The sequence below is a fragment of the Topomyia yanbarensis genome, chromosome 3 (assembly GCF_030247195.1).
Source record: "Topomyia yanbarensis strain Yona2022 chromosome 3, ASM3024719v1, whole genome shotgun sequence".
In the NCBI taxonomy this organism is placed as follows: Eukaryota; Metazoa; Arthropoda; class Insecta; order Diptera; family Culicidae; genus Topomyia; species Topomyia yanbarensis.
The window spans coordinates 413,402,240-413,419,958 of NC_080672.1; the positions used below are offsets into that span (position 1 = coordinate 413,402,240).

A 17,719-nucleotide genomic window follows, 5' to 3' on the forward strand; every position below is an offset into this window, starting at 1 on the left:
TTTGGCTTCTTAGATGAGGGGTCTACACTCAGACTGGTTAAAGACGAGTTGGTAATGTAGTTTGGTTTCGATGGTAGCCCCAGCCGCTTTGCCTTCATTGGACTGGCAACGTATCGCGAAGGGAGAAGGACTCGAAAAGGAACAGGACACAGCTGAAAGTTAAAAATAGCAGAAGCACAAGCTGTCGATCGCCTTTGTATACTTAGCTAGAGTTTCCACTGAAAGGTAGCGGAAAAGAGACTCCAGTATCTGTAAGGAATACTGCTGCATAGTTTCGCTAGCGCCGTACTGAAGCTTTTAATAGGAATCGGCAACCTACGATAAGCCTTGCCTTCGAAAGTGAAGGAAGCAGACGGTACTGGATCGGTAGCAGTAAAAACAAGACTACGGTGGTGTGTCGGCATAGTCGGCAGCTAGACGAACCCGACAAGATGCACCGGCAAAGTTCGTGTTATCTGGGATATGACAGCCAAGGCATATCGTTCAATTACGTACTATGTTCCGTTTCCGATTGGACCAAGTGGAAGTGAATCCGACATTCAAGAAATGTGGAACCATAATTCGATAAGCAGTCGCAGCGATTCCTATGGTGTTTCGATTCTTCTAAAGAGCCATCAATCTCCCTGCTGGATGTTGCCACGTTCAGTTCCACATGATCACTGGCCTCAGATCAATATATCAAAGACCTCAACGCGTAGGAGCACTCCGAGATGTTTCCGAGATCAGTTCTGGGTACTTTCGACAGCCACTACGTCGATGATTATCTTAACAGCTTTGGAAGTATAGAAGAATAAGCACGATACGGGGGCAGCAGAAGATCGCCCGGTACATACATCGAAACGGGGACTTAAAGTTGCGTGGATGGCGATCGAGCAATGAAAACATCCTCGACCATCTGGGCGAGCCAAAGATCGAGGACTAAAAAACCCGCTGCTTAACCAGAACTGCAGCAACCGAACGCATATTAGGAATTTTGGGCAACTGGGCGAAGACGTGCTATACTTGATCGCTGGAAATATTCGACCAACAAAACGGCAAATTCTAAATTATGTTATAACACTTAGGTGTTTACACAAAACCTGTGGAGAAGTGGCAGAGGTTGGGATGATGAACTCGATAACAACTTCCGTGACTTTTGGGGAAGATGGACAAAGCTGATCGGGTTTAGTTCGACTGTGTTTATTCCACGATATTACTTTCCTAGCGCTACAAAGGAACCGTACACTGAAACTCATCTCCATGTGTTTGTCGATACCAGCGAAACCACCTATCGTCAGTCTCCTGCGTCAGTATGGCTCGAATGGCAAATGGCATTGTATAGTCAGGAATTGCCAACACCGGGGCTGATACCAACGCTGCTTCGAGCGTTAGGAATACTTCGTCTACTTGCGTACTCCATCGAAACTTATTCTTTGTCTTCGTCAGTTCCGTTATTGGTACTGCCAGTCGAGAGAAATCTGCTATAAAAAGTCGGTACCAATTGCACATGCCGACCAACCGTTGTACCTCCTTCCGGTTCGTTGGAGCTGGGAATTTCACGATGCTCACGATCTTTTCCTCATCGACTTTCTATCAGCTCTCATTCAAAATGTACCTTAGGTATATGATTTCTCGACGACAGAACTTGGATTTCTCTGGCGATATCGTCAAATTTGCTCTTCGTAGCCGCCTCGCTACTTCTTCCAGTAGTCTGATGTGTTCGTCGAACGTTTTGGAACAGAATAAGATGTCGTCCAGGTAGTGAAAGATGTATGGTTCCATGTCTGCGAATAAGTGCGTCATCAGTCGCGCGAGAGCTTAACTCGCTGTCCGAAGGGAAGTACCTTGTCCTCGGGATGGAACCGTAAATGCTATGATACACAGATTAATCTGTGTGTCACAGATTTTCAATGTTCTGCCTAGATTTTTAAAACTGCATAGGTCGCCACTTCTTGTTTTGAGACAAATTTGTACGTTTTCCTTAGCACAGATTTTTACATAGGCTGCGCAGATTTCAAGAAATATGACCTGGCATCCCGTAGTCGGCACAAGATAAATGAAGAACTGTGAGGTTGAATAGAGCAGAAGTGAAATCGTAGTTGATTGGTCGTCCGATTGAAATTTATTAATAACACGGTGCTACAAAATCAAAATAATTGAATGTACTTTTAAAGTGATATAGTTAAGGTTGTAGGTTACTCAAATACAACACAAAACCACGTTTGATCAATTTAAGGTTGTACAGAGAATGGGCAAAAATCTAGAACGAAAAAAGCAGTTTTTTTCCACACCGTTTGTTAGATCTTCATAAAAATCAATCAGCTTATGTAGAATGTTGTTGCAGTACTGCTGATTAATTTTTATGAAGATCTAACACACGGTGTGGAAAAAACTGCTTTTTTCGTTTTCGATTTTTGCCCCTTCTCTGTTCAACTTTGGTTTATAGATAAAAAAAAAACGATTTTTCGGAGCTTTCGGCACCAACAAATTTTGTTACGGTCATTTCTTAACCGATTTGAATTTTTTGAGTATTTTGGAACAAAGAAGAAATTACCTTTTCAATGGTATTAATAACTCTGCCATTTTTCAACCGACTTTGATAATAAATATGTCATTAGATACGGAATTAAATGTTCTCCTTAAATTTCTATTAAAGCATAGACGTTTCCTAATAAAAAGGTTGAGCAATTTTCATATTTTTAATTAAAAATAGCAAAATAATGGTAACTTTCATATTGTTGTCCCAAAACCGCATAGCTCTTTTAACAAAAGAACATAGCATAGCGTTGAAAAGGTAATTTTTTTTCTTTCTAAAAAAAATGAAAATTGACCTCGTAAAAAAAATTTAGTGCCGAATGTGCCGAAAAGTCGTTTTTAGTTATAAATCAAGATTTTGAAGGTCGCCATTCGTAACCCAACTTTGTACCGGGAAACAAGTGCTTTTTGTTCTCTCCGGTGTGGTTTAGTTTTTTCGGTAGTACGAAGGTGCTTGCTGTGGCAGAGGCTGCAGCAAAGCATTACTAATAAACAGTCCCGCGAGTGATAATTATTACCTGCGATATAGGCGAAGGAAGTGCAGTGAAGTGCGTTACTAAATAGTTTTCTTGCCTGAAAGACGGCTTTGTTTAGACGAGATATATCAGCTCTCTACTGTGTGAAGGTCACGCGGGTGACGGATAAAACAAACGAAGGATCAATTCACCTACCAGCTCGCCAGGAACACACTGGTGAAGTGTTTCGTTTTTTACTTTTCTTATCGATTTTTTTCTTTTTATTGCTTTTGATTTTTTATTTTGATTTAAGTTAAACAGTGCGGTCGAGCGTGTTGCTCCCGCAACAAAATGGAACAAACAGAAGGATCACCCTCCGAATGCGAATCTTATGGGGAAGAGGAACTTATATTTGATTCGGAGACAGATAATGTTATGGTCGATCCACTTCCCCCTAATGTCTCACAGCCCCCCCCCCCCCCCCCGAGTCAAGGATTACCAGGATGGATCCGCTGGTCCTTGGGTGGTATACTTTCGGCCCAAAAATAAACCGTTAAACAGCATAACTGTTGCACGGGAGCTGACAAAACGTTACTCGGCCGTAACCGAGATTAAAAAGGTTCAGTCAGATAAACTGCGCGTAGTCGTTACTGACTTGAAACAGGCCAATGATATCGTTAGCAATAGCCTCTTTACGCTGGAGTATCGCGTCTACATCCCTTCTCGTGATGTGGAGATCGACGGTGTGGTAAGTGATGCGGGTCTAACTGTCGATGATCTGATGAATGATGGGGCTGGCCGCTTCAAGGACCCTAACCTTCAATCAGTTAAGATTTTGGAGTGCAAGCAATTGCACTCAAAGTCCTTCGAAGATGGGAATTACTATCCATCAGACTCGTTTCGCGTAACCTTCGCCGGATCTGCACTTCCGAGCTACGTTGAAGTGGGAGGAGCTCGTCTACCTGTACGCCTGTTTGTACCGCGGGTCACGAATTGTTCCAATTGCAAGCAGCTAGGTCACACGGCCACCTACTGTAGCAACAAGCAACGGTGCGGTAAATGTGGGGAACGCCATGCGGATGATACTTGCAGTAGGCCCGCTGAGAAGTGTGTTTACTGTGGGGAGAATCCACATGCACTTTTGACATGCCCAACGTACAAACTTCGCGCGGATAAACTGAAGCGATTCGCCAAAGATCACTCCAGACGCTCTTACGCAGAAATGCTTAAAAAAGCTGTTCCACTTATCTCCGAAAACCCATTCGCTCTCTTGCCAACTGACGATAACGCCTCTAACGACCCTTGCGAGGGGCATTCTTTGGCTCCGCTTGGAAACTCTAGGAAAAGACCTAATCAAAACTCACCTGAACTTCCTCGTAAGGGTCCTAGGTTGTCCCAAACAAGGGTACAATATAAAAACAATTCATCAACTGGAAGTGCTGGTACCTCCTGGTTTTGGAAAATTGAGATACAACCAGGAGTTCCCAGCACTCCCCGGGGCACCAAAAATCCCAAGTGCTCCCATTTTACAGTCAGAAACTCAACCTAAAACGGAATTTCTTAAATTCTCTGACATTGTGGACTGGATATTCACAGCTTTCAACATTACGGATCCTCTGAAAAGCTTGCTGGTTGCTATTCTACCAACAGTAAGAACATTTTAAAAAAAGGTGACTGAACAATGGCCCCTCCTTACAGCGATCGTATCCTTCGATGGCTAACTTATTAGACGGAATCACGGATCTGATCACTGTTTTACAGTGGAACTGCAGAAGTATTATCCCCAAAATTGATTCATTAAAACACTTGCTAAATTATAATCATTGTGATGCATTTTTCCTATGTGAAACATGGCTAACTTCTAATATAAACCTCAACTTCCACGATTTTAACATTATCCGCTTGGATCGAGAAGACTCATATGGAGGGGTACTTTTAGGGATCAAAAAGTGCTACTCCTTCAATCGAATCAACCTCCCTTCGACGCCAGGTATTGAAGTTGTCGCTTGTCAAGCAACAATCAAAGGCAAAGATCTTTGCATTGCTTCTATTTACATTTCTCCTAGGGCCATGATGGGATATCGAAGATTCTCCAACGTGATTGAACACCCTCCCTCGCCCCGTCTGCTTCTTGGAGACTTTAACTCGCACGGTGCGGGGTGGGGCTGTCTATACGACGATAATCGATCTTCGACAATTCAAGACCTTTGTGACAACTTTAATATGACAATCCTGAACACAGGGGAAATGACACGGATTCCTAGACCACCTGCGCAAGCAAGTGCACTGGTCATATCTTTATGCTCGACATCACTACGGTTAGATTGCAAGTGGAAGGTAATATCTGATCCCCACGATAGTGACCACTTACCAATTGTAATTGCAATCACCACTGGTTCAAGACCATCGGCACCAATCAATGTTCCCTATGACCTCACACGAAACATTAATTGGAAGAGCCACGCTGCTGAGATATCCTAAACTATCGTTTCAACACATGTACTTCCCCCGGAGGAAGAATATAAGTTTTTGTCCAACTCGATTCTCGATACCGCGATTCAAACTCAGACGAAACGAGTAACCGACGTGAACATCCGAAAACGTTCTCCCAACCCGTGGTGGGACAAAGAGTGCTCAGACGTGTACGCGGAGAAAGCTACCGCTTATAAAACCTTCCGGAACGACGGGTTAGTTGCTAGTTATCGAGTGTACGCGATATTAGAAAAGCGAATGAAAAATTTAATGAAGGCTAAGAAACGCAGTTACTGGCGCCGGTTTGTCGACGGGTTAACAAGAGAAACATCGATGAGCACTCTTTGAAGCACGGCCCGACGTATGCGAAACCGAAACAGTACTAACGAGAGCGTGGAATATTCAAACCGTTGGATATTCGATTTCGCCAAGAAGGTTTGTCCGGATTTCGCCCCAACACAGAAAATCTACCGCGCCGCGTCGCCTTACAATACCGCGAACGAAACACCGTTTATGATGGTGGAGTTCTCACTTGCTCTCTTATCATGTAACAATAAAGCCCCGGGGCCAGATAGAATCAACCCATATTAAAACCTCAACAGCATGATAGCCACCATTGTTAGCCACCCCATCTCCATCGTTCATGGGGAAGGATAAAGTATAAGGTAGATGGAAAGTGTGGATGCTTCACTTACTTAAGGTTCAGAGAACTTTCAGTGAGCGTCTAAACGAATTGAACGCTTGATAGTATGCGTTGGAAAAATATGCGTCTAATTTTGTCACCGGTTTATCCATATAAAGCATTTATTAAACTCTAAAAAGAGAAAATCAGTCGATTTATTAGATTATCAGGATTCAAATCAAGCAAAATAGTTAATGCAAAAACAATTGACCGGGTGGAGTGGTGCTTTTGAAAAAGTGGCGGTGATTTTTCGTCACATCACTACAAAAAAAAAAATTTCGGATCTCCGGTCAAATATTAATTTTTATGGTAGTATTTTCAAGCCTAAATTCGTTCGCCCCCTCTCATTCTGCTACTATCGGCAGAAGGCTGATAGCACCCAGTCGTCGCCGATCTAAGAACCAAATACCATCATTTAAGGGATGACACCCCTCAACTCCAAAATTTTCCGTATTATTAACTACGAGTGTCAAATTCAATCAATTATTTATCGCATTTTCCCCATTCTGCAACTCTTGGCTGCAAAAGGTTAAGCAACTCCCCCGAAATGTCGCGCTACATTCTCAAACGTCGCACAAGCAGTATCCCTGTTGTAACTTTGTACTTTCCACCGACATGCGCAGAAACAGTTCGTTTCTGTCTGACGTTTGTGGTTCATCTATTTCATTCACCCTCACAGCATCGCATCCCGCTCCCGCAACGTTACGCTTTTGACGTGTGCCTGCAAATCACAACAATCGCTTCGCTCGGCGGCTGGACTGGACACAGCACAGCGCTTATGGACAGTCGATCGCGATCGTCAGTTGCATTCTGTGCTTCGGGTTGCGTGGATGTACTGCATCAAACGTTCCGATCGTGTTGTTTTTCCAGCGTTGGTTCATTTATCGTCCGTTTCATTCCTGCACGTGTATATGCGCTTTCGGTGTCTGTTCTTTGTCGCTTCCGATTCGTTCGTCAGCCGCCGCCGTCGTCGTCGTCTGTTGATCACGATCAGTGTTTTCCAATTCCTAAAACAAACATAGATAATAACAGTTTCTGGGAGGAAAACAGTGTAGGAGAGTGAAATAAAACACACAGTGGCAAACGGAAAAAGGGTTCTGCTCGGTGACGAGTTGTTCTGATTGTGTTGTGCTTTGTGCTACCGTCGTCGTCGTCGGTTGATTGGTTGAATGGTTGCCTTGCCTGGTTATTTTGTTTAGCGCAATGTATAACGCAAAGTTCGTGGCGTAAAAATAAAACAATCATTACTGGTGTTGTGTTTATTAGTGATGGCATGAAATGCTTGCTCATAACAGTGCACTGCACAATGATACACACACACACCGAGACAGACATGGCAGCAGCATTAACGCAACGGAAGAAGCGCGACGAGCGAGGTGCTCGCCTGCGGAGGTGTTTGTTCGCGTAGTAGGCTGCGCTCGGCTCGGCATGTGAGCGCGTTCATTCGTTCTAGCTAGAACAGGCCGCGTCCAGTTCAGCAGACCCGAGGAAGGTGCTGACAGGGTTGTGTTTTGTTACGTCGTTTTGGCATCGTGGGTGGACGACGGCAACGCCTGCTGCGATCGCGATTGTTCAACCAATACAAAAACCGTGCCCGAGGGCGATCGGAGGCTATTGTTCCCTACAGATGTTTATCTCAAGCTTTGTCGCACCGTGTTTTCGATGATCAATTTGTTTCGTATTGACGCTGGTGAAGTGATTGACACCGACACAAATGAGAGGAGAGAGTAAATCAAGCTACCGGAATTATGTGTGCCTGAAGTCGAATATGCTCATAAAGAACACAATAAAATAACAATCGAGCAAAAGCGAACAAAAGTCGAAAGGTGAAGAAGATCGGTCGAAAAGGGAGAGAAAAGATTGATCGCCCGCCCATTCGTATGTGTTTTATTTTATTTACCCACTTTGTCCGTTGAGAGTCGGAAGAATTGAATCATCCAGTTTCCGATAGAAAACAAAAACCTCAGGTGTTTGGGAGTATGAATTAGTCTGTAACCATATCAGAGGTTAGCCCAGCCCAGACGCAGCCACCGGCGATTCAAGTACATAATTATTATGATTTAGATGTGCCTTATTAAATGAAAGTGATTGCGCGCCGCAATTAAGTGTTTAAGTATCGTTCGTATGTGTGTGTGCGTTCGTCTGTGTGACCGATTACTATCATTTTCGGAACATGGACGGCACCGATCTGCAACGGTTCAGAGGATTGTGAAAAATCTCCGCCGAGACGAGATAAAGCAAAAACAAACTAGCTACAAACAGATTCAACGATTATCGAACAATCTACGGCAGCAGCAGCATCACGAAAAAATGGATATCGAATCGGACGGCTCCGAGCGATGGGAGGATTTTTTCGGTAAGTTCCTGCTTCCGGTTTAGGCGAAACCGGTGGGCAGCTTATAATTTCGGCACTCAGCAGGCGATTTCTGGGCGCGTTCGGGGCTGATACGCCCGATCCGATAGGGAAATTTGGCGCAGAAAAATCATATGAAAGCGATCTGCGGTTTTTTTTTGTGATTGTATGTGTCCGTGTGTGTGCGTGGGTCGGCAAGAAGGGGAATGATGATGCAAGTGGGATGAACGGGGGTGCCTTTTTTCTGTACGGCAATGGAGCAGCAAGAAGCATGCTAAAAGAGCAGTGCGACGCAGAGATCGTATAATAGAGATCGATCGGTGCCAGTGTCAGGGAGAGAGAGGAGGTGTTGCGGCCAATCTGTGTGTACTGTACACAGTGTGGTGCCGGAGGTGAGGAACAGTAACTGGGACGAGAGATGGATAAAAAATTGATTTAGATATGTTTGGGTAGTAGAAGTTTTGTGATAAGTTAGAATGATTTTCACACTTCCCTCGCTGGTTTGTGAATATAGTATCTAATGTAGTGTTGGATTCTGATGAGACGACGTCGAAACGTGATTTCAAAATTTATTTAGCGTATTTCTGCATTTTTGGCCCAATTTTATACCAACGACGGAGATTTTAAGTACAGTTTATATAGAACAATGAACAACACATTTCATGTAGTCATGGAACAAGACACCTCAACCGACGAACATTTCAACCCAACGCAAGAATCATCTTAATCATTTTATGCGCCCTTGCCACACCGCGCCTTGTTGCTACAATGGCCCATTTGCTTGTATTCATTGTATTCAATGTAATGGTCGACGCACTGTACAAATAACGAAACAGGCGGACGAATCTTGTCAAACAAGACGTATTCAGGTGAAGCAGTCCCACCAAAGGTCACATGATACATGTATGGAGAGACATAAAATTTGGTCCCGTCCACTAATTGGAGCCAGAGGTCATTTAAACAGCCAACTCGAATTGGGCGATGAACACACCATCTATCACAACTTTGTGAGTAGGCATGTAGACGTCGTAGTCTTCTTAAAAGACCAGTAACGTCATTTGCTGTCATCGCAATTCTGGAATTTTTTGGGCGAAATTTCGATATATTTCTCACGGCTGAATATTTCTGCGTCGGTTTTTTTTTCTAAATCTTTAGAATAATCTGTTCAGTCTGGTTTCAATGTGCGCGGGCAGCATTGTAGAGTAGCTTCTTGCGGACACAGTCCAAATGTTACACCCTACTTGACAAGGAAAATATTTGTAGTCGTGTTGTCCTGAAGATGAAGGGATCCTTCCTTTGAAACGTTGACTTTTAACGCGCAATAAAAATGTTTTGTGATTGTAACCCGCGACCACAAAGCCAACTTAAAATCTGCAAACAAAGTGATCGTTCCCGTCCCTAATAAAGTTACACATTTCCAACGGCCCTACCTGTGTGTGCCTCAATAGTTGTATATCGATCCGATAGGGCACGCGCACATGCATAATCAACTCCCGTAAGCGACTAATTGCTTTTCCAATACGTAAAATTTCAAATTCAACTCATCAATAACTAACAGACTGACTTGGTTCGTTAGCTAGACAGTGAAACCAAACGTCATCTTGCAGTGTTCGTAAGTTTCCTATCTCATACATCCACGTGAGACTACTGACTGAGAGAGTGTCAACGGATATGCGCGTGTAGCTGTCCTCTGGAGGTTTGATGGACTGGTCAGCTGTATTAATTGACTGTATTAATTGACGGGATGATCGTGGCTCTGGAGCGCGCCTGCTATCTATTGTGAGATTGGTGATATGAAAGTTTCCGCAGGTAACCACCGTCAAACTAAGGCACGAGGTAAGATAAATTTGGTGACATCGGGTATCTGCGAGTCTTCTACTGATTAACTAAACTGAGTACTAGTCTACGAAGAGCTACGGAAGTAGAAGCGCTTGTTCTTCGTGAAAGCATGACCAACTAGTGATTGTTCAGACTGCCGGTACCTGCTCCGGCAATTCCATCTCACATCTCTCTGAATAAATCTTTTCCAGAGCGAGTACTACCTTATTGGATGGAATGTCTGTATTGAACATGCTGCAAATATGTACAGCGAATAACAAACGAAATCGAACTCTTGACAGGAGTTCGTAAATGTAGAAGCTTCACCGAACTGCGCCTATTGTAATCCTTCGGAAAACCCTTCGACAAGGCTGGAATAACATAACAAACTTGACGACGGAGTGTAAACTTATGTACGCTGATGGTTTCCAACTATTTCTCATATACTACTCAACATACCTTTTTGCAAAGACAAAGCATGCTTAGGAAAGCTACCTAACAAGGAAGGAATAAGTAGCTTTGGCCCCTGAGGATGATTCGACCCAACATCGAAACGTCAAAGTAATCGGACCTTAGCTCATTTTAATTCATATAAGACTGCACAGCCGAAATTAATACTTGTTATCTTGAGATGGACATGTGTGGCTTCTTCATCACTAGGTGGACGTCGTTAGAGTGCAGCAGAAACATCAACGATTCCAAGTGACTTCCCTGGGGTATTCCTGACTTAGAAGTAAATGTGGATACTTGACAGTCACCGGCAACAACCACTACATCTCAATATGTGCTCAATATGGCAATATTGACTCGATGAGGAGTGCCAGAGAGTGACGGATGAGAAAAATTCTGCCAGAAGCCGGATGTTAGTGTCTGGTACCTGGCAGAACAGAGAGCAATACAAGGAAGCAAGAGGAGCCGAAAAAAGAATTCACCGCAGAAAGAAAAAGCAGTATGAGGAGAACGTCATTACTGAGGCGCAAAACAGTATGGAACAAAATGATATGCGGAAATTTTATAAAACTGTCAATGGCGTACGGAGAAAAACAGCGCCGTCTCCCGTCAGGTGCAATGACCGTGAAGGTAACTTGCTGACAGATAAAACTATGGTAGCAGCCAGGTGGAGAGAGCACTTCGAGACATTGTTGAATGGAGAGAATGTTAGCGCGTCAACGAACAGAAGAAGGATAAGTGACGATGGAAAAGCTGTGGAGCCTCCGACACTAGAAGAGGTGCAAAAGGCTATCAAAGAGCTGAAAAACTGTAAAGCTGCTGGAAAGGACGAGCTCCCGGTCGAACTTTTCAATCACGGTAGTGAGCAGCTGCACGAAATACTTCACCGTACTCTTTTGAAGGTATGGGAAGAAGAAGAACTACCTGCTGACTGGCTAGAGGACCTCATTTGTCCCTTATACAGAAAGGGACACAGACTGGAGTGCGCCAATTATCGAGGAATATCGCTCCACAATTCGGCGTACAAAATTATGTCACGTATTCTGTTCAACAGATTGAGGCCGTTGGAGGAGTCTTTCGTCGGCGAATACCAAGGTGGTTTTCGTAAAGCCCGATCAACAACGGATCAAATGTTTACCCCGCGACAGATCCTAGATAAATTCCGGGAATACAACTTGCAGACACACCATCTGTTTATTGATTTCAAAGCGGCGTACGATTCAGTGAAATGAAACGAGTTATGGCAGATAATGGTAGAACATGGTTTTCGGACGAAACTGATTAGGCCGATTCGTGCAACGCTGGATGGATCGAAATCAAGTGTTCGGGTTGCGGATGAGATTTCGACGTCCTTCGTAACCTTAGACGGATTGACGCAGAGTGATGCGCTGTCAAACTTGCTGTTCAACATTGCCATCAGGAGAGCAGGCGTGCAAAGGAACGGTACCATCGTCACTCGTTCGCATATGCTCCTCGGATTTGCGGACGATATTGATATCATTGGAATCGACCGCCGAGCCGTGGAAGAGGCATTCGTGACTTTTAAAAGGGAGACAGCAAAAATTGGTGTCACAATCAATATTAGTAAGACGAAGTGATAGCTGGAAGAATACATGGGTCCAATAGTGACGTTGGTGGTACCTTGGAACTCTAGTGAGGCGCGATAATGATGTTACCCGCGAGGTGAAAAGGCGTCTTGCAGCTGCGAATAGGGCTTTTTACGGACTTCGTAGCCAGCTGAAGTCCCGTAGCTTGCAGACGAAGACAAAATTCGCGTACTCGTGTACAAGACATTGATAGTTCCGGTTGCCTTGTACGGCCATGAAACGTGGACGTTAAAGGAAGTTGATCGTAGAGCGTTCGGTGTCTTCGAACGTAAGGTGCTGCGAACAATACTCGGCGGTAAAGAAGAAAATGACATCTGGCGGCTTCGCATGAATCACGAGTTATACCAAGTATATAAAGGAGTGGATATTGTCAAGCTAATAAAAAACGGCAGGCTGCGGTGGGCTGGTCATGTGGCACGAATGTCGGAAGAACGACAAGCGAAGATAATATTCAGTAGAGAACCGGGATGAGGCCGACGACTCCGTGGCAGGCCGCGTACACGATGGCTGTTTTCAGTGGAAGGGGACCTAAAAGCACTCAATGTCCAGGGTGACTGGAAGAGGTTGGCACAGGACCGGGTCCAGTGGAGGAGAATTCTTCACTAGGCTCAGATTTAACGAAGCGAATTGTTGCCCATCAAGTATCAAGTAAGTATGAAAAGCGACAGACAGGTCGGTACAAATAAACCGTCAGATGCCGGATTAAAAGACGACAACAAATTCTATTAACCGTCGTTTCGTTGATACTGATAGCGCTCAAAGTTTGACGACCGGACCTGTACTAACAGCAACTTCAATTGGCCTCATCTGTGAACACATTTATGAGTTTTTCCGGAAAAAATGTTTTCACATTCACATTGTTTTCAATGCAGACGATGGCACTTCCGCGGAGCAGCTCTCTTGATAGACTTTACCAAGAAAATCCGGTATTCGTGACGTATCTGTCAATAACAAACCCCAGAATGTTGGACGAGGTTTGAAGTACCCGTTTCAACATCACCGGGGTCCTGAATATTTAGCCATTCGAGAGTAGAGAAAAGATCTGCGATAATCAGTTTCACGCAAATCGTTGGACACGAGGACCGGCGAAAGATTGAAATTGTGCACACGCCATCGTTACTAATGTCAGAATCCAAATCGCTGACAAAACAATGGTCAAGGTTCTCGGTTATTCTCGTTAGTAATGGGATTGATTTGTACTAAGGTGGCTGAGCTGTAGCTAACAAAAAGTCTTACCGCCCATGAGTGAAGAATGGCGTGGTCGGAATCCGGATAAAGAAATCCGTTGTGGGAAGATTTTCAAAAAATGCTAACACGATTAAAGTTTCCTAGTACGATGATCTCATCAACTGTTTTAATATCTTCAAGAATTGTAAAAACTAAGCTACTGTGTGCCTCGACATATTCGAATTTACGGGCTCGGTCAGGTCCAGGACTGCGCAAGGCAATTCCAGGTAATATTCTCGACTGCTACTAACACGCCACCTCCAGTAGATTTTCGGCTATTATTAGGATTCCGGAAGCAACATAAAAACTCATATCCAGTACCGAACACCGGACTGAAAAGCGTGTCATCATTTAACGACGCTTTCGATGAAGATGATGATATCAAAATTATTATCGGAGCTGCAAGGCGAAATTCGTCGACGGTTGAATTGATACCACCAACGTTTTGGTAGTATATCAGCGGCTTATCCCGCCGTTGACCAAGGCTGGAAGGAAATAACTTTGAGGCAAGGAAGAGCTGACAGATGCATTGTACTTGCATAAGGCAAGTTTGCGGAAAACCCTTCGTCGCATCTGCGTTTGAATTATTTAGAATGGAGGGATACTTGTCGCAGTAGGAAGTTTGGAAGACACCCTACACCCGCGCACAGGACCGGGACGGACTGGTGAACGTTGGCTGCAGCTGCTGGAGCGTGGCGGGGGCATTGAGGGCTTCCATAATACAAGCGGCGGTGCATCTCTGTATCCCAATACATAATTCGTAACAGCTGGAACGGTCAATGGAGAGGAGTACTTGGAAGAATGCTTCCAATACTTCCTACTTCCAATTGTGAGATCTCATGATGGTCTTACGCTTTTCTTGTGCCATTACTCGAAAGATGTTCTGGAGTGGTAGTAGGATAAAGAGCTCTATTTTGTTGAGAAATTGAAATTTAGAAATGCTGGATAGGGCCGTCTTAAGATAACTCGGGACTTCTGGGTACCATGGAACTGACGGGCCTCTATAATTTGAAAGGTTTAAACAGGTAAAACGTTAGATGAAAGCGATATAGCATCATAACACAAAGACTATTGATTCCGTTACACCGTGTTTAACCTAACCCAGAATTAATACTTGACGATCTGGCCTCATAGTTACATACCGGGGTTTGAGGATGAAGTATGCCTCGACTAAGTATAAGAGTTAAGGGAGTAGTGTGGGTTGAACCATATTCAAAATTCAAACCTCGTTGTCCACGTCAGCATCGAATTCTTCTTACTTCATGATGTGTTAAAGGTTGTTTTCATAAATGAAACGGTCTACTACTTGTGATTTCTTAAATATTTTAAGTAGTACGATTTATAGCTGCATTCCGGGGCTATTTTATGTCAGTAGATACTAAACTTTGATGACAATGCGCGAACGTTGCTACTTTCTCATCACTTACAAATAGTTTGTTTGGATAGGTTTTGAATCAGTGCGGTAAAATATCAATTTCAAACGAAAATAATCGTTTCAAGTGAAACTTCGAGCCTTTCACTGTAAACATACCACCACTATATCAGTTGAGTTCGGCAGCCGTCTTCGTTTGAGTCACTCAAAGTTCACTGTCAATTGAATAACAGGTTCTAGTCATTTCTTGAGCGTTTTTTCAAAACGTCATATCTGCAATGAGTTACTCTCTTTGTTTACTTTCTCTTCTGTTAATAATTCGGTCACTTTAACATTTATCCCTCAGCTCTTTGCATAATATGCTAGCTAAAACCACCGTCTTTCGATCTGTACTGTAAAATAAGTGAAAAGTGTTATAGTGACGCCGAAAAATCGAAAGAGAAAGTATAAACAGAGAGTAACTCATTGCAGATATGACGTTTTGAAAAAACGCTCAAGATTTGACATTTTTGCCTGTTTAGTTTCTATTGAACACCAACCTCACATTAGCACGGTCTCAGCTAATGGAAGTGAACCATTCCAATGAACCACTCACACATGAATATGAAGGAACACTCACTGACATAAAAATAACTCCGACCAAGATAATAAATAATATAGGGTAAAGGCTATGATAAGACGAGGCAACTCAAGACGGATACAGGTACGAGCATTTTTTCTAAGGAGTAAGGTTGTATTTTTTTTCGATGAAGCTGATAAATCAGGAGGATATGAAAAAGAAAAGAATAAAACAAATGACGTAGTGGGCTTTTCTGCTTAACAAACATAAAACAAATTCACTCAAAAATGACAAATGTTCCGAACCTTTCTTTCTCTTCTTCTTGGAGAGTTTTCTTTCCTTTCTTGTGCCCTGGTGAATAATTGTTGACAGATGACTGTATGCAACTAGCGAGGTTGGCAGTGCAGCCAATTTCTTTGTCATATTTAGATATGTTGCTATAATACACATAATAATGACTGTTTTATTAACTCACATTTCGCCAAAATATATCTGGAACTAATCAATCCAAGATTTTTATCATATACTACATGTTTCTAGCAAATTTGGCCAGCATAACAGCCTATTCATCAGAATCAAATTTGCCACAAACTTTGAAATAGAGATGGACGTACTACCAAAATACAGAAATATACAGAAATCGTATTACTAGTTGCTTTATCTTGTCTTAGGTGTAAACGGGCGAACTCGTTAAAGGTCCAAGATGATAGATAACGGAAATCGATGGTTAGTCATTTTAAATGAAGGCGTAGTTGGTTGAGTGGTAAGCGTGACAGCCACCCATCCCAGTTAGTCTGGGTGCAATCCCAGCCGAGGTCGCTGAGATTTTTCTGAGGTGTAAAATCTTTCTCCGGAAGGGAAGTAAAACCGTTGCCTAGCAAAAGCAAGTATCGGACTAACGTTCCTTCTGCGATCTACGGCGCCGGTTTTGTTCAATAAACACTTTAAGATTACCAGGAGTTGCACATTGAAAGATGTTTCCCTAATCCCAAGCACTACTACTGATTCCCTGTGCAACTTCAGCTAGTCTAGATCGATAACGGAGTAGCAGCTACGGGTGGTCGTACAAGGTCAAGCTCAAGCTCGATGGTTAAAGTCATTTTTAAATCAGAGATGAGGGCAACATGGATACCATTTGAAAGGAGGTTAGGCCATTTTGAAATCCAAGATTGCGGCCTATAGTGACCAAGAAACTGTGAAAACAACTATCAATATGGGTATCATTTAAAATAATCATAAAATACCGTAATTTATGAATTTAGGCCATTTTGAAAACAAAGATGGCGGTTTCGGGTAACCACCACAGTAAAAACCATGATCAATATATATCTATATCGCTTTTGCAATGATGGTCACTAGATGACGGAAACTGATGATTGAGGACATTTTGCAATCAATCAATCCAATATGGCGCCTTTTGGTTACCTCAAATCAATAAACCCACCTTCGATATGACCTATTTATAGCATTCATATCGAGCAGAACCTTTTCGAATTCTTTCTGAAAAAAAAGATTCTCGTAGACTATATACTGTGCTCGTAATGTGTTCCTATATAACCAGTGTGGAAATGTTTTACCTCTTCACCATGTCATCGGAATTGTACACAGGGAACTATTGGTAGAGGTGCAAATAAATAGCTGAATTACATATTTGATTTTAGCAATGAATTTGACAGCTTCGTACAATTATGATAGCATACTGCGGCTATCATATTTCTTTTTCAAATTTTCTTAAATTCGCAGAGTTCAGACGAAAATAATGAATCTACTAATAACAGCTTATTGAAACTGGTTGCAATGAAAAATGTTATTTGGTAGTACGTTCATCTCTATAATATTTTTGTTGCAAATTTGATTCTGATGAATAGGCTGTTATGCTGGCCAAATTTGTTAGAAACATGTAGTATGTGATAAAAATGTTGGATTGATTAGTACCAGATAAATGCGAAATGTGTGTCAATAAAACGGTCATTATTATGTGTATTAGAGCAACATATCTAAATATGACAAAGAAATTGGCTGCACTGCCAACCTCGCTAGCTGCATACACTCATCTGTCATCTGGCACAAGAAAGGCATGATAACCAAAAATACGAAGCCAGTTGTCTCTTTTTGTCTTAGGTTTACCCGGATCTCATTTGACTGGTGCTCACTGGGGAAATTGAAAGCTGATCTATTCATTTGAGAGGATCAAACGAAGGAGGTTGAAT

General features: G+C 42.9%; 1 protein-coding gene across 1 annotated transcript in view; it reads left to right on the plus strand.

Moving 5' to 3' along the window:
* Positions 1-6,867: 6,867 nt before the first annotated feature.
* Positions 6,868-17,719, plus strand: part of LOC131692982 (uncharacterized) — a 329,446-nt gene continuing 318,594 nt past the window's right edge. Inside the window, exon 1 of the mRNA XM_058980419.1 lies at positions 6,868-8,479. Coding sequence (XP_058836402.1) covers positions 8,248-8,479 — 232 coding nt within the window. The 5' untranslated portion in view covers positions 6,868-8,247. The remainder of the gene's footprint in view (positions 8,480-17,719) is intronic.